We start from the raw sequence: 22,116 nt of genomic DNA, 5'->3' as shown, positions 1-22,116 counted from the left end.
GATAAAAAAAAAATTATTAAATTTTTAATGTTTTTAAAAACATGTACACAAAAATACTATTGCAACATAAACATAAACATCTATGGATATATATAATTATATAAGTAAAGAAGAACGCACGCAACATGAGGTTTGAGTAAAAAATATCCAAATGTTAGTTAATATTCTTAATAATAATACATTTTAATAAATCACAACTGACGAACAGATTAAAAAAAGAAAATGTTTCCTTAATTCAAACAACAATTCATACAATTAAGTTGTAAATGCAAATAGAATAATATCTTTAACAATTAATATTATCTCTCCGCAAGAATGATTAATTTAAAATACATAATAGGTAGGTATTATTCAGCTATAATTACTTTTTACTTTTTTAATATTAATACTACTATAAACAGCTGGAAGAGTTGAAACTTTCTGTTAAACAAAAAAATAAATTGTTAACTTGCGTTCCATATACAGCATATATAAATGACTGGACAACATTTTTGTTAAATTTCAATTTCCTAAAAAACTAGTGTAATACAACAATCCTTGTTGACAAAGGAATATCAAACGACTAAAGTCATATCTTTTTTGTTAGGATAATTCACTTTTTTACCCTGCCACAAACTATTGTGTATGGTAAACGCATCAATAGTGACGGTTAAATGCTTCGTATGCACTTGCGAGAAACATTTGCCACCTGAATTGTACCTAGAACACCACAAACATAATATTAATATTCAATGATAGTTAAATCCTAAAATAATTCAACTTATTGTTGCTGTTTTAACGCGACCCTTTAACATGATAATTAGATTAGATTAGATTAAACTCAAATTCATTACATATAATCTAAAAAATTTTTACAAATAATATTTTAAACCAATTGTCTAAAAATGAAAATTCTATATAATTATCAGGATTTGAGTAAATTTCATGTTTATTAGTTTTCAATAAATTTATTAGGTAAATACATCATATTAAACAAATTAACGACCAAGCGAATTTATTTTCTCTCAACCCTAACTATTATAGGTACATTTAAAGATATTTAAACATTAAATATCAACTCGAGTAATTTTTCAAAAATTCCTAGTCTAGTTCAAGTGAATTGTAACAAGTGGTAAGGAAAATTAAATATATTTCATTGATTGTCTACTCACTTAAAAAACCTGTCGAACATACGATCGGTGACAACCCGTGGACCAGTACCATAAAGTTTTGCTACCTCCTCCGTCTCTGGATAATATAAATACAGAGCTCGGAACTGACAGCCCGTATCACGGAATAACACTAAGAAATGCCTAGCTTCGGACCTATTGATCTCTTCAAGTACCCGTTTCTTGGCTTCCCGGTTCACTACACCCGGAAACACGCAGTATTCAACCGCGTTCAGGATGATACCACGATTTGATTTTGTCACTGGTTGTTTATATAACCTAAAAAATTACAAACATCAATGTATCAATAACAGTTTTTGTTATTTATGAAAATTTGTTTTTTTAAGTCTACAGAATATAAAAACTAAGGAAAAAAGATAATTAAAATGTATTTAATTCATAAACATTATTGTTTCACAATTTGTAAGATAAAATTATGTCTAAAAGCAACTTTATCAATATATTGAAGGGAGTATTGAAAAAATATCCGGTTTAATCATGGGTTGGGTTTTAAGAAGAAATTATCAATGAGCCTTTCACTCAATAGTTTAAATTATTGTTCGACGAAAAGTAATTAAGCATTGATATTTTTTACTTCAGATATTGCAGAATCTATGAATAATATTTTCAAACGAAAAACGTCTACAGGAAGAAAATGTATTTCAATTAAAAACTACGGGAATAAAGTAAACGCTTTGTATTTGACGAAGAGTGACCACGATGAAAAGAGTAAATTGTTTAATATTATAACTATGAATTGTACCTGGGACCACTGTAATCGCTACCACCACTTTCGCTGGCTGCATCGTCAAACTTGCGACGAATGGGCAGTGAACCTGGTCCGGATGGTGAAGCGGCTCTTCTGGGAGGTGTAGCCCGTCCAAGACCCGAGTCTGTATCACCACACCGATACAGGAGACTGTCTTGGTCACAACTAGAACCTCCTAAAAAAAAAAAAAAAATTATTAACTTACAACTTTTGAAAAAAATAAAATGATCGGTCGATTGATGGTTTAGTGATACTAATTTTAAACACATATATATATATAACACAATGGTATAAGCAATTATAAGAAAAAAAAACACCCGTGTGTTTGTGTCCTGGTTATCTATTTTATTCTACTAAAATTGTTAAAATAAATATTATACATGATAATAAAATATTAAGTTTTAATATAGTGAATTAAATTTCAAACACGTTGTAAAAATTTAAAATAAGAATAATTATTAAATAATTATTATTACATTTTGATTATTAAATGTAGTATATATTATACTTGTTAGTGATAACATTAACATTAATTGCAACAGTAATATACCACGAATAAAATGTAAATAATTATATTCGTAATAGCATGCTTTTTTATGTATATATACGAGTATAAAGTAGAACCTCGGTTATCCGGGGTAATTGTGGGGAAGGGTAACACGAATAAATTAAAAACACGGTTAATCGATAAATTGTATTAAACGAATTATGAAAATATGTATATTGCTGTATGCATAATAAGTATGTACAATGTTATTTTCTTAACGACTATTTTCGAAAAGCCTATTACAAATGCTAAAAACACACTAAATAGTATGGAATTTATTCAACAAAATTGAATCGACGATAATTTTTGAAAGAGTTAGGTTAATCATGAACACGGATAATCGAGACACGTTTAATCGTGGTTCCACTGTATATATATATACATAATCAAGGGCGTAGGTAAAAATTATTTATGGGGTGTTTGATATATTTATATAAAACTATTTTTATTATTACCTAAATATTTATTAAATAAGATTTTGGCAATGGAAGAGGGTTTGAACCCTCAAAACCTTCTACTTACTTATATCACTGTATAAAATTATTTATGTATATATATTTATTTAAGCCACTTCATTATTAATACACATAAATTACAATGTATGTTTTTACTGTTCATTCTCAGAAAAAAAAAAAAAAGTAATAATAATTGTGATAAATAAAAAATAAATAACTTGGAAATCAACACTTGAAAAATAAATATCAAATATCAATCCGAAATAATAAAAATTACATTAATTATTTCAATACAAAGCTATCATAAAATTTAATCTTATCGATTTTACCACACGCAAAAAGTACTGCTAACTGTATCGAACGTTTGTTTTATATTTATAAAATCATAATAATATGTGTAGGTATCTTGTTAATATTTTATGATTATACATAATAATATACATTTTAAATAAACTGAAATTCAAAAAGTTCAATTTAAATTTATGATAATTAACATTTTACTTAAAGTTAGCAACGAAATACCGAATAGAAAATGATATATACATCGATATTAGTACATGTAAATAAATATAACACTATTGTTTTTATATAATACAATTATATTTCAATATATAAATACCGTGATATGGATTATGTGGAATATAATTTCATGTTGTAAAAAATGAATGGATAAAACCATAATATAATAAGATATGAGATTACACTGACAAAAACAACGAATAAATAAAATAAACTTACGTTCGAAATAAAAAAAGTTTGTACAGATGATAACTAATGAATAACATCAAACACAACTAATTTCTAAAATAATAAATACATCATAAATATTCTTAATATACAATATAATTTTTAATTAATATTTTTTAGGAATAGTAAAACAATATTATTTTACCTAATAGACTTAAGATATATTGTGTTCATTTAACAAAAGTACAACCAATCAAACACCTAATAAAGAGTTATAAGATTTCCACCACCACAATATGCCATACTTGAATATATTTGCTATACATTTTTCATGCGTAATAGACCTTCACCATTTTTTTTTTTTTTTTTTTTACATTTATCTTACCATACAAATTCATGAGAGAACTGGATTTACGAGGTGCACTATTGTAGTATCCAAAATTTGTTTTACGCTTTGTTCTGTCCAAAGAAGAATCTGTAAAAACGTATGCCAAACATGCTACCAACAATTTGTAAAACAAGTACTACTTCCTAAAACTACAAGGATTTTTCTATACAAAAAAATGAATGCAGTAGTTTAACTAATAGTTTTACACATCAGCCACTATAAGTATAATGATATAAGACACTATTTTTACAAACATTTGATTAATTTTTTTCTACGGTTTATATCATATATGTGAAAACATAATAATTAAATAAAAAAAACTGTAATTTTATTTTCCGAACCGAAATATATCATACATTTCAATAGTAATTTCAATGTGATTTCAATTAGAATGTTCATTTTATGGTGTGATGTCACATTTTCTATATATAAAACTGTTATATATAGTTATATATACTGTTATATATATATATATATATATATAGGTTATAGTATAGGGATAGATTACACACTAACACAACAAACAAAAAATATTGGAATATGGTAAACTGCAAATTCACGTTAATCACGATCATATAGTAATAAAAAAATTTAAAGTATATATTAATCTATTATTTATAAAAAAAAAAAAAAAACAAAATATAATTGATATTATTTGAAACACAATTGAAAAGATAAAATAAAACAATAAAATAAATTGTATTGAGTTCATACACAAATTAAATTAAAAATTTTTAGACAACTTTAAACCGATCTTTCAATAACTAATTACGGTATTATATGTTTAATGCTTACACAAGCATGATGCCACACGTTTTGTAATAATTATTGCTATAGAGCAAAATATACAAATAGCAAGCAATCAATAGTCGACTAAAAAATAAACTAATTTGTCTACCCACATATAACATAAGTATACTATACTAACCTCTAGAATTTTTATATGAACCATGACGATCCAAATTTCTTGGTGTATTGAGTTTTCCTTCATCAGTGACGTCTATACAATAAATAAAAGGAGCAAAAAATACTTGGGCTTCCAAAGAAGAAATCAATATTTTACTGGCCTTAGGAATGTCATACATACCTGAATAAAGAGAAGAGGTCGACGTTCGCCTTGTTTCAGCTAAGCAGTCTTGCGATCCTCTGTAATAATCTCGTCTAATTTGTGAGTTTAACGCTACGTGCAAAAACAACATTTTTATTTCAGACGTGATAAAAAAAATAAAAAAAAAGATTAAATAAAATTGAACATTAAATAACATCAAGCGTGAGGATAAAGGTAGTGAATATTATAACATAATGTTATAACAATAATACTAACTAGCAAGATTTGTGATTGAGCCCTTCTTGCCTCGAGATGGTGTCAATGTTCCGTCATGTGCATCACTACGATCAACATGTATAGTTTTAGGTCGTGGACGTCCACTTTGCATTTTACTGCGTAACCTTGGAGGACCACCCGTAGTATGATTATTATTTGTTTTCAGAGAATTTAGAAGTTCTTTATCTACAGTTTTTCCCTTAATAATGGATATTAATTATAAATACTATAGAAAGAAAAACTCTTTTAATAGTAACCTTATTAACAATTACTTACTTCTCTTTCAGCTTCTTCGATAGCTTTCTTAATCCTATATTGTTCTAATATCACTGCTCTCCTTTGTTTTTCTTCTTCTTTTTTACGTAATTTCATTTCTTCTTTCTCTTTCTCTTTTTCTTTACGCTTTTGTGCTTCAATTTCTTTTTTGTTCTTAACTTCTTCTTGTTGTTGCCTCCGTTGTAAAGACAACATAAGTATCCTTTCTTTTTTCTTTTCCATCTCATCAATAGCATTCTGAATATGAATAATAATTATTTAATGACAAATTGATAAAATAATTAATTTTAAATAAATATATTTTTATTCATACTGGATCTGGGTTGGAATTTTCAATAATGAGTTCAACTCCTGTAGGTGTTGACGATTTTGGGTGATTTGTTTTATTATTTGAGCTCTGCATTACAGTAGATTCAGAAGCAGATTTAACTGGAGTAGAAAATTCTTTAGGCTTAGAAAAAGGCGATGTGGAAGAATTGAAATTTCTAGGTGATATATCCAAGTTATTTAATGACACAGAATTGTTCAATACTTGGGTTAAATTTCTATCCTATAAATTAAATTAATTTGGACATTAAAACCAATTTTAAATGTATTTATTGATATCAAAATATAACATATCATAAAACAAAAGACTGATAAAATTAATTAATTACCTTTGACACAATCTTTTTTGTTCTCAATGGTGGTTTAGGTCGCTTAGGAGTATCTGTTTCTTCAAATGAAACATAAAAACCTTTATCGGATGTATTTGCAGATGTATTATGACTAGTTTGGGATATAGAGGAATTATCACTAAAAGAATTACGATTGATAGGCATATGTGTTCGTGTAGGAGATGGTATCCTATATGTCCTATGACCAGATGTTATTTGAATTCTATTCAAGCTTTCAGAAAAATCAAGATCTGACTTCTTTGAATCGTTTCCTGCATTAAAATGTAATTTTAAAAATTTAATTTTGTCATAAAAGAATATATATAATAAATAAAAACATACCAATGAATGAAATACTTTGTGGTTGCATATCGTCAATAGATGGAGTTGGCAATTGTGAGTGGCTTACAACATGATTGGAATTCCGACGAGGGGGAGGGACTGGTGAAGAAGGACTAGTTTTAACACCAGATCTATTTAACAAAGCAAATTCAGACTTCTGACGTGGTGATCCACTTAATGATGATGGCTGCGAAGACTTTGGTATTGTTCGACTAAAAAAATATATTATATATGAAATAAAGTAATAAAATTTCACAATTTAAAATTCAAACCAATGATAAAATAATTACCTGCCATTCCAAATATTTGGAGATTCTTGAGCAAATGTATGCACTTGTTGTGATGGTGTCACATCCCAACTTTTTCTAAACTTTTGTTGTTGTTGTTGTTGTTGTTGTTGCTGCTGCTGTTGTTGAATATGTTGTTGCTGGTTATTATGTAAAAAAAACTGTTGAGACTGTGTTTCCTTATTAGGTTGCACTATTTGCTCATAAGATTCTTGGGGTATATAATGGTTTTCCATTGTAGAATTTTGTAATGTATTAGGTATGGGTCGTTGATTAACATATGGTTGTTGATGTTGGTACTGTGGATGTTGTGGCTGGTTGTAGTTGTTGTACACAGGTAAAGATGGTTGATTATGATTCATAAGACTATGCCATTGTTGACCATTATCAGTATTATTATGTTCTATGTGTTGTATCATTTGCCCGTTAGGCATTACACAATTATTACTTTGTTGCCGATTGATTAAAAAATTTTGTGGTTGATGAATAGAATGAGAATTTTGATAAACTTGTTGCAAAGATTGGATACCCGGATAATGTTGCATCATTTCAGATTGTAAACTGTTATGTTGTATTTGACTTTTTTGATTAGTTAGACATTGTAAATCAGCTTGCATATCTTGATAATTTGGATGCATTCTGAATAATATTTAAACAAGATGGAATTTATAAAAAAAAAATTAAAAAAACAATTTAAATATAATTTATAAATTAATTATTATATTAACTTGGAAAGAGTATTATAGTCTTCAGTGTTAATATGATCCAAGTCTGGAGTCTTGCGGTCATCTGTGAATGGACTCATTCGATCAGACCATTTACTTTCTATGCCGTTATCCTATTTTAACAAACAATTAATAAATCAATAAAATAATCTTTAAAAATAAAGTGTTAGTAGAAATAGCAAAATTAATTTTTTAATAAATACTTGATATGTAAAAGACTGCTGGGCAGTTTTAATAGAAGATGGTGAAATATTACCATCAAACATCATTCTACTATAATTTGAATCTGGACTTTGTAAATTTCTACCACCATTTTTACTCTATAAATAATCTTTAATGAAATAATATTTTGATTTTAATATTAATCAATATTTAACAATACCCTAGTGACAGCCTGAAAAAATGCCGCTTTTCCTACTTGTTGTCTCTGTCGATTCATAAGAGATTCCATTTTACGTTTATCATTCTCAATCTGGCGTCTTTTTTCTTCTAACTTGAGTTTTATATTGAGCAGCTGAGAACTCATAACAGAACCATCACTCTCAGAATCATCTCCTAAAAAAATTATATAAACATTAAAATAATATCAAATTATAACAATAACAATCATACCATGTTCACTATGAGCAGCAGATGAAGAGCTTTGTTGCAACCATGTAGTAGTACTGGATGGATGTACAGGTTGTGTAGTATCAACATACGATAAACTCCGTTTCAATGTAGGCATAGGTTGTTGAACAACTGATTCTACATCATCAAAACTATCATATAACATTCGTTGAAGACCTTGGCTATTATTAGATGCATCACTAGAAACTCTCGACATGGCTAAATTTAAAAAAAATGTAGTATTTTAAAAAATCACCAATTAACATAATTATACCTGGACTAGTATTGGAGTGTTGTAATACATTTTGAGCACCAGAATTAGTATTAGTATGCTGCAATAAATTAATAGCAGAACTAGCATTTGAGTGTTGTAATAAATTTTGAACACCAGAACTATCATTTTCCTGGGAGTGTGAATTGGTAATTTTACTTATGCTATCTTTTCGTGCAACGTGAATTGCAGGTTCTTTGTCAGGATTTCGACCAAGGAAATGTAAATTATCTTGTGATCCACCAAAGTTTTCCACAGTTAGCTGAATTAAATTAAATTTCAATTATAATTTATAAATATTGGATACATTATAAAACTAAAAACTTATAGTACCTAAACTCAAAGTTAAAATTATTCATATAAATTAATAATAATATGCATACTTGTGAATCTTCAGAAAATGAATTCCTTCTTGATCGTCGACCAGCATATGATTGCTTTCTTGTGTCTTCCCAATGTGTTGGTTTACCTGCTGCTACATCATTACTAGCATCACCATTACTAGCATTTAACATTGAATTCAACGTAAGAACAGAACGATTTCGATGAACAATGAATTGTTCTTCTCCGTTTGATCTAGAAATTTAATAGCAATATTAACTATTAAAATATAGCTATAATAAAATTAATCAAATACCGGCTAATTTTTTTCCCGTCGGGTGGCGATTGAGGTGTTATTGTATTTGAAACTTTTTTGACAGAATTGTTATGTGCCATGCCTACAGACAAAATACACTACATAAATAATTGCAACTATGTTTAGTGTGTTATAATAAAATAACAAAAACATTCAATATAATTGAACAACATAAAGCTATATAAAAGAATAATATAGATAAATAATAATAACAAATAAAATATAAAATTGCATTTTCTTATGATTTTTAATAATTAACTTATATAAATTAAATATGAATTAGCTTTTAATTTTAATAAAATATATTCATATAAATTATATAACTTAAACAATGATATTATAATAAAAATTTCAATTGATAAAAGTATTATCTAAACCTGATATTTAAATAATAATTATGTTTCAATACCAAAAAAATATTTTTTTTTATTTATTCAAATAATTTTATAATTACGAAAATAATGAAAAATAATTATTTATTGAAGTATTATAAATTATTGATAAATAAAAAATAATACTATATTATAACTATATTACAATACTTCATCAAGTATTAAATAGTAAATAATACTAAAATTTAAACACACAAGCATAAATGGAGTTGACATGCATAAAAAAATTTTAAACTTCAAAATCACAATTTTTATGTTTAATTATAATAAACAATTAGTAATTCTAGCAAATATTTAATATTAAATAAACAATGATTGTCATCAAAATATGATTACCTAAAGTAATACCCAAATTTAATGTTCAAAAATTATCTAAAATTCAATTGATGAAAATAAAAATAATAAATAGGTGTAGAACACAAAGCCAATGCAGTGAAGATTAAATGTTAGTGGCACTGATACAAAAAAAAACCACACACAAACAAAAATAATCTCATAACCAACTCGAATTATTCAGGTACCTGTAAACCCTGTTGAGTGTGAATCCAAATTACTGCGGAGATCAGGTATAACGGATATTGCTTGAGGCAATAAACGTTTATGCGCCACGCCATGACTATTTCTTGGATATGCTAATACCGTAGGAAAAAAAAATTCTATCATATTTTGAATTTTTTTTTCACCTAACATTTAACCTATATCCCCTCTTGACTCTAAACTTTTATATTAAATTTGTGATTGGTATATGATGGATTATATACTGGTTAAAAGTTATAAAAATGTTAAAATATCCATCCATTCAACCATTAATATTTTATATAGTTAGACTGACGATCATGCAAAAATTAATAAGTAAAATATATATAAATATATACATTAAATTCTCAAACGTTAATTAAAAGTTTGACTCAATAATCATTAAATTACTTTATAAATTTTTTCTGATTTATTAGCTTAAAGTCAATATTTCAACTAAATTAAACAGCAAAAATATTAAATAATTGATTATTATTTAAAAAGGAAAGTATTCATAATATTCATTATTAAGTTAACTAATTATTCTATAAAACTAGTCTACCACTTTAAGAATAAAAAATTATTATTATTAATCTTAATGAGGTACCAAATTATATTTAATACACTAATTGTGGACGTGTAATTACAGTAATTTTTTTTTTATATATATATTGGTTAAAATAAAAATGATTATTCCTAACTATAAATTTTATTTAATTGTTAAATTCAAAATTATTTATAAGATAACTTTTATTTATCAAATTTTTTATTTATAGAATTTAGGTTATATTTCAACTAATTAATATTATTAAAATAATGATCATTGATTAATATTTTAATTTAATAAAATATTACGCATAATTATACTATTAAATGCATTAATTTATTTAAAAGAAATAAAAACTATTTTTTTTTAAACTTTATGTACCTATGCTTAGTTCAATTTTTTAAATATTCTCAAATTTTATGCAAAAATGCTTTTCAATTTTTCAGCATAAATATACAAGCATATTAGTATGAATAATACATATATTTTTTAAATAATAAAATTTATAAAAATGCTGTGTTTAAAAATAAAATATGAGTATAATTTAAATATACTATCTGATTCATTAGGTTCACACATTAGCCATTCTTAAGCACAACAAATAATTTGATAATAACATTCTAATTTCACGTCCACAAAATAATAATTTGCACAAATATACTGAAATAGAACATTTACCTTCTGCCAAATCATTACTACCCTGGTTGAAACTGACACATTTAGCTGGATGTATTTCCAAAACATTGAATAAATCAGCAAAAAAAGCAATTAAATTTGCTTTCATTGACCTAAATTAAAATAAGTATTTATATTATATGTATAATGTACATAACAAAATTATTATTTAATTACCCTCTTATATAATAAACATCTTGAGGCCTCATATGAAATATGCAAAAAGGCAAACTATTATCACAAAATTCATTAATAACACTGAAATTTTTTATACAGTCTGATGACGTTGGTGCCTTTGATACAGTAATATACTTCCAAGGTAGTTCATCAGGACAATAAAAAGATATCAATGCTGCTATAGCTGCTCCATCGCTCAATTCATGAAAATCGTTCACAGGGGTAATATCAGGTACAGACAAATTTTCCTAGATTTATGAATCAAAATTGTATCAGTTGAAATATGTTATTTATTTTTTAATATTTAAAAATCAACCGTTTGTGAACTGGATATGCGTTGTTTTAAAGCTTCGACAGTACGATTAACCCACAACAAAATAGCTCTTTCATGATCTTCAGGCATAACAATAGGAGTTCTGTGAGGAACATGGTTCAGTCTTTGTATAGCAGCCATCACTCGGTTAGGTGTTGCTACTTCTTTGGCATACAATGTCATAATAGCTTCCATTATTGTCATGTGAGCGCTCTACATCAATGTTAGATTGACAGTAATTATAAAATGAAATAGTTAATTTGGACTAAAAATAAAATAATTTTTTACTGTATTCATTTAACAAAAACATACTAGTTTTAAAGGTGTTGTTTGAATTAAAACAGTCTCTGTTACTGATGGATCATTTACAGTCACACCCTTTTTATTTAAGGCTTGGATAACACCCCAGTGATTGAGATTATGGTAATTTGGATCAGAATATATATTCCCTAATGCCATACAATAAAGCTCTGAACTAGCTAATGAATGGACCAAAGGTGGTTTTAAATGTTCTTGATTCTAAAAAAACAAAACAAAAATTATAAAATATAAGATTAAAATTAATTTAGATTAGTATTCAAATAAACATTACTAACATCATGGTCTTTATAAAAAGGCTCTATAACATTTTCTGGAATTCTATTGTTGTACACTTTCGATAAGAGCCATTTTATCGTAGCTCTTTGTTTTGCCTGTAAAAAAAAAATATATTTCATCATTCAAAGTTCTTATATTATCATTAATAATAACCATCATCCTCATTTTAAATATGCTTTAACATAATATGTAAGTAAAATGAAGAATATTATTCTTAGAGTTATCAATCTATAAGAACACAATAAAGCTTTTTTATAACCAATATTTCAATAAACTATTAATCAAAATAAACCTTTTTTTTTTTTCATTTAAACCAATAACTATATAAAATAAAAATGTTCTAATTTATGAATAAAACAATATTTTAAATATCCTATTAGAACTTAAGACATAAAAATTAATACATAAAATTGTAGCAAAAAGCATAAATAAAATGTATTAATTTAACACATAAATAATGTTTAAGATAATATAATTTTGAATTTTAAATTAATTTTGGCATTTATGTTAAAATAGAATATCATAATCTAAATACAAATACATTTTTAACGATTTCAGAATATATCAGAACATAAAAAATGTATATTTCTATCTACACGAAATTACATAATATGAAAAATATTTATTTATAATAACTATTCAATCTGAATAAATTTTTCTATTTTTAATAATTTTAACAATCTATTCTAGAACGAGTTTAAGTTTTAGAATATATCGTTAAAATGAGTAAAAATGTAATGAAACGTAAAACTAATAAATGTTAAACTAAATAATCAATTTGTAGAAAATTATGTATATGTTATAAAAACTAAATTTATTTTCAAAATGAATAAACCAAAACTAGGAGTTATTGTTCAAATACATATTTTTAGTCCAAATTATAAATCAAATTATTGCAGCATGAAATATTAAGTAATTAAGTACTACTATATCTAGATTACATACACATTCAACAATAATAAAATACACAATGAACATAACACAACAACTTAATTAAATAGTACTAACTATAAGGAAAATATTTAACAGAACAACTTAGTAGTAAAGTCCTGTCTATTCATTAAATTAACTGGAAACTTTATTTTTATAAAAGAATAAAATAACAAAAAAAATTTAAGTATAATCATATGAAATAAAAAAAATCTACTTAATTATAAAATATAAAAATGTAACTCAAGTAAAAAATATTAAAAACCGGCGTGCGTAGAACGTTTTTAATAAAAGATTTTACATTTATATTAACAAATTAAAAAAAAACTATCACTCGCATAAATATGGGTCAAATTAATCAAATTTTTTCTTTTTACTTTGAACAATAGAGAATAATATGTAAGAACTTTAATTATTTATGTTTGTATATAACCTATTACATTCGTATAAAAGAAATAAACTAACACATCAACACTCAAATATATGTAGTTTACAATGTTGCTATATATATTATATAAATAATATAAAATATTTAATAATATCCTGATAAAGTAAAGTCTGATACGAGTTCATCTATATTACAACTTGATCATTTAGTTATCATAATACTCAATTTGCAAGTTTAGAAAATATTGTAACAAATAACAAAATTTAAAAAAATGGATCCCTTTACCCATTTTTGATTTTTAAATTTATATAAATTTTGCACTCGATCGATCGCATAAACGTATAATTAATTTCGAACAAGGAAAACCTAATGAGCGCATACTAAATTAAATTAGCACACTAATACCGACTTAATATAAAAAAGAACCCACTTGTTCAATCAATATTCAAAATCCGGAATTATAAAATTTTAGACTAAATTGTAAAATATGAGAGATAATTTTAACTATCGTTAAACTGAATCTAAGTATTATCTTAAAAATGAGTCATACGCTGGTGTGTGTCACGAAAAATCTTTTAAGTGGGTATACCTAATAGTTACACGTTACAACGCTAACGTATAATAGTTATATAAAAATAGTGCTTATCTTAAAGTCTTGTATGTTTTGTAAAATTAACTCTTGTTTAAATCGATACTTTAGTAATAAGTGTATAGGTATTTTTCCGAACAAAGTTACTTTAGCTAATTTCACGAGATAATACGAAGATAAAATGATGCGTGGTTGCGTGATCTTGAATACGGTAATTAGTAACTGGGAAATATACGGCAATTAGTTACTGAGAAATATACGACAATTAAAACCGGCTTAACGTAATTCCATAATGTTAGGTTACTTACATTCAATAATAGAAGCAATATGTTATAAAAAGTATCTAATTGTTACAGTTGAATCAAAAATGATAGTTTTTAAATCCTACGGTTTAAAACGCTTCAATGTTAATGTAGTCATGGAACCAGTATTTGAATTCTTTTAAACAGTAATAATATGTAATACATAATTTACTAACCTAGACCCGTAAGAAAATTTAAGTTTGTGGGTAGTATTTAATGGAAAGTTATAAATTATTGACTCTTTTGTAAAGAAATGAAGTAATTTTTTAACATAAATAATGAATGAATGGGTAAAATACAATTAACATTTAAAAACTATTATAGATCGAATATTAAAGCGACATTAACCTATACTTTTTAAGATCTAATACAAAATATTAACGGAAATAAATATTATTTTTATAGTCTTATAATTTTACAATTTATGTGGAGATTTACATGCTTAAATTTTAACTATTTTGTTTATTTATTTACTCTAGAATAAAATTATTTGTAATACATTTATAGCATAAAATCGTTACGTAAAAATGTATAAATACGGAAATAAAATAGAATGAACATAGAAAAATAATGTTTTCCTCTTCACTTCAAAATACTTTATGATTTGCTTTAATTTTCAATGTCAATAAACATAACACTCGCAATGGATATATTAACAACTGTAAATAAATAATAAAACTAAAATAAAATTATTATTGTAAAAGTGATTGTCTAGTTAAAATTAAAACTATAGGTACTAATATTATATGCTAATTTTATTTTAAATAATCTTAAAATGTTGAATTTTATTCGGAATTAGAACTACTCTACAAAATTATTTTTCATTAAAAAATGTTCGCCAAATTATAGATTATAGGTTATAACCTTGTAAATATTGTCTCGTGAATTAAATTATTTATGCGCCTTAATATTTAATAATAATATCATAGACATAATAATAGTTCAGCCTCTTCTTTGACCTAAATGAAAATGAGTATATTACATTACATTATTATATTATTGTATAATATTTTAACATAAAATAAATAATATTAGTTTATTGTTGACAAAACACGAGTGTAAAATCTCAACCAAAAAAATATGTGTGTTAAATAAACTACAATGACATATGGTAACATCTGCTGTTTTTTCCATTGACCTTAACAGTTAATACAGTTGTTATGTCCTTAAACGTCCGGTTAATTATTATTCTAAAATGCGTCTACCCTTACGTCACTGAACCAATGTTAACCATTTAACACGACTGACGTAGAAATACATGTATTTTAAATCAATAACTAAAAACATAATAATAAGAATTATAAATTCTTTACGATTATTTTCATACATCTTAAGACCATAAAATATCAATGGACAGACAGGTGTGGTGGACCGCATGGGCCCCCACAAAACGACTTCCATTGCCAACGCCTTCTAACTGTGAGAGTAGGTACTCCTACTTGTTTATTTAATAACATTAATGTAACGTAAATCTATGTTATGCAAGATGAATTTTACTCAGAAAAACGCTTATGGCTTTAAAAAGTAGCTTGTAATTTTGAAACTTACAAATATTTGAAGGCATATAATTTAAGCACAAGTACATTTAAGTATTTAATGTAATAATATAGCTAAAAAATGACAAAGTGAATACTGTTAAAAAAATAATATTGTTAAGATATTTGAGTTAATAATGTCAAATTGGAATATAATTGACTACAAACAGGTGAATTATGTGCATTATCAATTTGAAGAATGAAGATTAATATAATTTATAATTAATATACGTTTTTGTGCTTATAAATGTATTTGTCTATTAAATAATTAATATTATTATTCAATAAGTAAATATTGCTTAAGATTTCATCAAATCGAGATCAACGTAATCTAAATTACATTTTAAAAAGTACATCAAAGGATAAAATAATTTAATGTCATTTTTGTCTGCCGATAACTACTGTTCAATAAACATATAATAAACGAATTGCTAAACAAAACTTGAATAATATTACAGCAACACCAAAAAAGGAATCGAAAAATAATTGTTTCATTTGAAACAGATTACGACAGTTATGTCAAAAATTGTATTATATAATCAGTCATAACAAAACACATGGATATATTATGATATATTTATATTGAATTATATCCAAAATAACATGTCCGAAAATACGTAATAATAACTCGGTGAAACGCATATAATAAGTAGCTATCAAATTTGAAAGAGTTTCCAAAATTGCAATAACAAAATATCTAAAAATCAGTAAATTACTAGCTTTTAAAAAAATATAATACTCAATGTGTTGCCTAATCAAATATATTTATGTGTTGGTTATTTTTAATATTCTACGTTTAAATGAACCCAATACATGGGTGGTGCACATTTGTCCTACTACACTAATTCTGACTAATCTTTACAAAAATTAGTATTATAGTAAATCATAGTTTATATAATAAAATAAATAATAAAATAAAATTACGTTTTTAATATCACTAGTAAATAATTCATTTTTTTCGTGTCCTAAATATAAATGTAGATAATGCAAGAATAATATTATAGAAAAACTTGTATTAAATTGTTATAACTAAAATTAAAAATTTTGAATTGTACAAAAATAAACCCAAGATTACTCAGTAAATGCCCGTAGTACAAATTCAAAACATTTTCCAAGTATTTAACATCTTGCTTTTTTTTGGAATTTAGTGCGTCAAATTCTAGCTATTTTCAATATAGGTTTAAACGACGTCAACATTTAATTACAGTTTAATTTTTAAATAGTATACTCTGATATAAATCACACCATTAAAAAATTGCGTAAAAAACAAAAAAAAAAACTTGCAACAATAAAATTATGTTTATTTAATATTAATGAACAAGCTAATTCTTCCGTTTCACTAAGGTAAATTACCTTCAACACTACACGAGATCGTATTCTAAGTAACTACATAAAAATATTTAGGATGTATCACTAAAACTAACTTATACAACAGGACAAAAATGTTTACAAGGATAAACAATATTTTATAAAATAATCAGATAACCTATACATTTTGAATGTATATTCTTTTGTAATATTTGAACAATTTAAAAATGTATTAATTATTTGATTAAATAATAACAGGATCTGAGATCAGACCGAAAAGAACCGGTTAAGGAATCTATAACCTTGTGTAAATTTAAGAATCGAAAATAACAGTAACCTTTATTTTACAACCAAAACCCTATTAATAAAAACTAAAAAATACTGGTTTTTTTAGGGGTTTTTCGGTTTTAAAATAGTTAAGTAAAAATAAATTATTGTATTAGAAACTAAATAGTAAATTTGAATTCCACAATACAACCTTAAGCTATGCTCTTACGAAAAAAAATATAAACAGTGAGTTATGCCCTTCGTATAGGGAAGGGATGGGCAACTGGCGGCCCGCGGGCGCATGCGGCCCATGAGCTTATTTTATCTGACCCATACTATATTTTAAAATTACATCATACAATTTTAAAGTTTATCGTCGATACTCTGACATCGAAATAATAATTGTTATTTAGTATTAAACATCGTTAAATGTTTAAATAACATATGTATGTATAAGTATAATTTTCAACTATAGCTGTTTGTACGGAACTATTTAACTATATCAGTTTCTTTGTATCATTCGTATCGTGCTGTCGGGTGTATTAAATTTATTATTTCCATGTATATATATATAAATGCTAATTAAAATTCATATTTTGAATGACTTTTTTTTTATGCTCTGGCCCCCTTTTAATTTTATAAAAATTGGCCCTCTAGTAACTTTGAGTTCCCCATCCCTGATATAGGTACAACCTTGTACAACCTTTAACAGTAGCTACCTAAATTAGTGTAACATGTACTATATACATATATTAACATTTTTTGTTTGAAAAAAAAAAAATCACCAAAATAAAGGTTAGAAACCAATTCTAATCGGAACCTAAATTTTAAACTTTATGAAATCCCAAAATTTAACCTAAACCCCTGAAAAAATATTTTAAAGACCAGAACTTTAAACAAAGCCGTTAAAATCATTAAAGGCTCAGTCCCTGGATAAAAGATTTAAGAAAACACAATTTTATTACTATTTAAGAATTATTTATTTTTAAATATAAGTATTCTATATTGATAAGGCCAACACTAAAAAAAACAAATTAAAATGTCTAATAGGATAGTAATATCACATATCATTCATAGTAATTCAAGAATATAATATAAAAAAAATTTACCAGTTTAAGAAAAACTTATTAATACTTCAGAATATTTATTAAACGATATCCACAAAACTATAATTAACTTATCAGAGCAAATTATAATAACTGTATTTATTATTTACTTAATTAATATAATGACGTAGATTGTTTTATCTGCATCATTATGTTAACAAATCAACAATAATACAAAATAAAGCTTAATTTTAAAATACAGTACATATTTTCTAAATTTAACAAGCTGTTGTATAGGACATCAACGTATGACTGATAAAGTATATCAGACGTGTTACAGACAAAATGTGCAGAGCTGTACTAATTTGGGTAGATACTAACTAGTTAGAAAGTTGTAAATAAAATTAAAATTAATTTTTATAAAACTTAGTCAGTTGGTATAATTCTTTAGTAACTTTCTAACTTGACTCTTATAAGGTTCATTAATTAATTTAGATTTCACACATTAAAAATAAAAAATAAGTTATTTTCAGTATATTTTTAGTATACAAAATTTGGTAAAATTATTAATGGATACTAATTTAACACATCTATAATCCATATTATTATATAAGTATGATAAAAATAACTGGGTTTCATACATTCAATATTTCTTAAAATTTGACTACTAATCAGATGGTAACTTTTATTTTAATTTATGTTTTATATTCCTGATCTCATTTAACCAAGCATAATAATTAATACTTATATATAAATAATTAACTATAAGTATAAATTATTTTAGATACCTACTTAGTAATATTAAAAATAATTAGTATTAACTAATATTAATCCCCCAACACTTTAAGATTTACTCAGTGATAGATGATAAAAAGTCAAAATTAAATTAATATCATTCAAAAGTAAAAATGTATTAACCTAATTATAAAATTATGTTTATCACAGTATATCAATCATAGTTCAAATTCGCTAACCTTAATTAACCAAAAATAGATAGTGGTTTCATAACAATAAATGTTAATACCTATAGAAATGAAATCATGATAAGCCAGAATAAACAACAAAAATAAATGAATAAAAATTATTTCATAAAAGTAGGTTTTACTAAATTAAAAATACTTATAATTACTTTAATAAAATAGCTAAGGAACTAAAATTCCTAATTAAATCAATAATATTTAAAATTTTAGAATTAATACATTTTAAATATCTATATAAGTAAATCAACATGTTATGAAACTTGACTTTTATCATTTATTTAAGTAATTATTTATAGTATAATATATTTACTGCATTATAAGAAATAAATATAGTTAGCAAATAACTCTTAATAAATTAATGATATGATCTAGAATTTAAATAAAAGCTTTAGTAAGAAAAATTTAACTTTTTTCAAATATTTAGTAAGTAAACTAACACAGAAGTGTTTGAAAACCAAATAAAAATGAGTAATGAATTAAGTTTTTACTTTTTTAAAAGTTAAATATTATGTAAACCTATTAAACTATAAAAATGATTGTATGCTATAGATTGTAAATAAATTTATAAATAAACAGTATAGGTTGTTTGTTTATACAATTTTTGCAACAAAACTGTTTTTATTAATGGATTAAGAGCATTATATGTACTTTAATTAAACATAAACAAAAGTTTTAACTATTGATATATTTTACAAAAAACTTAAGATAAGTAAATACGTATAGATAATCAAATTATTAAAAATAATAATCCAAAACCTACAGGAAATAATATGGTATGTAATTACTTAAGTAGGGTATTTCATAATATACCCTTGATATTATAAGTAGGTGAAACCAATTCATAAACCACACAGTTATCAAAATTTCATGAATTAGTCAAACATACTCGGAAGAGAAAATTATTATACATGTAAAAAAAATTGTAACTACAGGTAAGTTAAACATATTTTATTTATTATATATTTACTTTTAATATCATGATAAAAGCAAAATTGAATATATAATAATAATCAAACAGACTTGTTTACTATAGTTCATGTTTTATTTTAAGAAGTGACAAACTTATAAATAATAATATTATGACTTTGTTAAAAGTTTGCCAAATTTAACACTATTGATGAAATTATCAACAACTTCCTCTACCTACTAAGACTCATACTTTCAAAACTGTAATTTATAGATTAGTAGATAGTAAAAACGTTTAAAGAAAACCAAATAATGAATAAATGAATAAGATAGATTATTAACAGTAGATTCAAATAATACAAGTCATGTTCTTAAATTTTAAATTGAAATAAGCTGAGGGGAATATAGTAGCCAATTTAGTTACTATTTTTTGAATAAGACTTGAGAATTACATGCTGAAATTTAAATGTGTTGACTTATATCAAACAAGATTCAAGACGATTAAGAGGTTTTACATAAAACTACAGTCTTTGGGATTCAAAAAAAAAAAAAATCTAATGACTTTGAAACGTCAGTGTACATTAATCGGAACATTACCCATTCGTTGACCAAATAACCAGAATCTTTCATGTTTCCGAGCACGTTAAATGGAAAGAAATAATCAAAAACTATGAACGTACGACGTTCAAAAAATTGTATATTCTTTACGTTTCTCGGCCAACCGAACGCGGATTTAAGTAATCGGACTTTTGTCGAACACTGAGGAAACCAGGAAAACGTGGCTAGGTCACACCGCGGACAACGGTGACACACGCACCGCGCGCTCTAACTATGCCTGCCCAGATTGCCTAGTTCAAGGAAAACCTATGCCGCGTTCGCACAGCCGTTGACACAGTTATGTCGATCAGTCGACGGACGGACGTCAAAGTCACGTATCGGTTGGCGCTTACCTGCGAACAGATGTCCGGGTTGCCAGCGAAGTTTCTCGATCCATCCGCCCGGTCCATGGCTCGAGGCTGCCGTGTTTCGCAACTGCTTGTCCCGAAAGTTCCGTTGGTCCGGGTCGTTCACACCGTCCTTCCGCTTTCAGTGCATCATCGTACCGACGAAAATCCGACGACGCCGTTTCGCGGTCCACATCAATGATACGACGGCTGCTGCTGATGATAATAACGTCGTATCCGATGATAACGATTTGGGTACGTGCGTGTGCGCGAGTTGTACGTTTACTACGGTTGTACGTGCGCGCGACGATTGTAACACATCAATCGGATACGGCCGTCCAGTGGGTGGGGAGGGGGGGATTCGTAATGTCCCGAAGAACACAATGGGCTGGACCGCGGGAATCGTTGTCGATCGACGCGATGACTTGGACGGGCGGAAAAAAAATCCGAAGATATTCCGTGCGGTATCGACCGGTGGCGCGGAGCGATATCGATTTCGGAAAGATCCGTGGGGGAAGGGGGAACGTCCGGGGGTCGCTGGAGGAGGAAGGGGGGAGCTGTCCGGGACTATCGGCGTCCGTCG

General features: G+C 26.1%; 1 protein-coding gene across 3 annotated transcripts; it reads right to left on the bottom strand.

Moving 5' to 3' along the window:
• Positions 1–158: 158 nt before the first annotated feature.
• LOC112683438 (patronin) lies at positions 159–22,110 on the bottom strand. 3 transcript variants are annotated; one of them, XM_025554482.1, is made up of 26 exons: positions 21,540–22,110; positions 12,338–12,433; positions 12,054–12,260; positions 11,745–11,954; positions 11,429–11,676; positions 11,255–11,364; positions 10,035–10,145; positions 9,122–9,203; positions 8,868–9,060; positions 8,488–8,746; positions 8,217–8,432; positions 7,987–8,159; positions 7,808–7,924; positions 7,608–7,717; positions 6,883–7,518; positions 6,593–6,804; positions 6,251–6,522; positions 5,908–6,144; positions 5,595–5,831; positions 5,319–5,517; positions 5,082–5,174; positions 4,923–4,994; positions 3,992–4,081; positions 1,912–2,092; positions 1,152–1,427; positions 159–699 (listed from the first exon to the last, which is right to left on the bottom strand). In XM_025554482.1, exons 1-26 carry the CDS (start codon positions 21,594–21,596, stop codon positions 555–557), a joined length of 4,839 nt encoding a protein of 1,612 aa, XP_025410267.1. In that variant the 5' UTR covers positions 21,597–22,110; the 3' UTR covers positions 159–554. The 3 variants fall into 3 exon arrangements, with proteins under 3 accessions (XP_025410267.1, XP_025410269.1, XP_025410270.1); XM_025554484.1 differs by lacking the exon at positions 3,992–4,081; XM_025554485.1 differs by lacking the exon at positions 10,035–10,145.
• Between the last annotated feature and the right edge of the window lie 6 nt (positions 22,111–22,116).

This window comes from Sipha flava, unplaced genomic scaffold, assembly GCF_003268045.1.
Source record: "Sipha flava isolate LNK unplaced genomic scaffold, YSA_version1 226_pilon_pilon, whole genome shotgun sequence".
In the NCBI taxonomy this organism is placed as follows: Eukaryota; Metazoa; Arthropoda; class Insecta; order Hemiptera; family Aphididae; genus Sipha; species Sipha flava.
The sequence above is the reverse complement of the archived record's forward strand: the minus strand, read 5'-3'. Positions and strand labels throughout refer to the sequence as shown.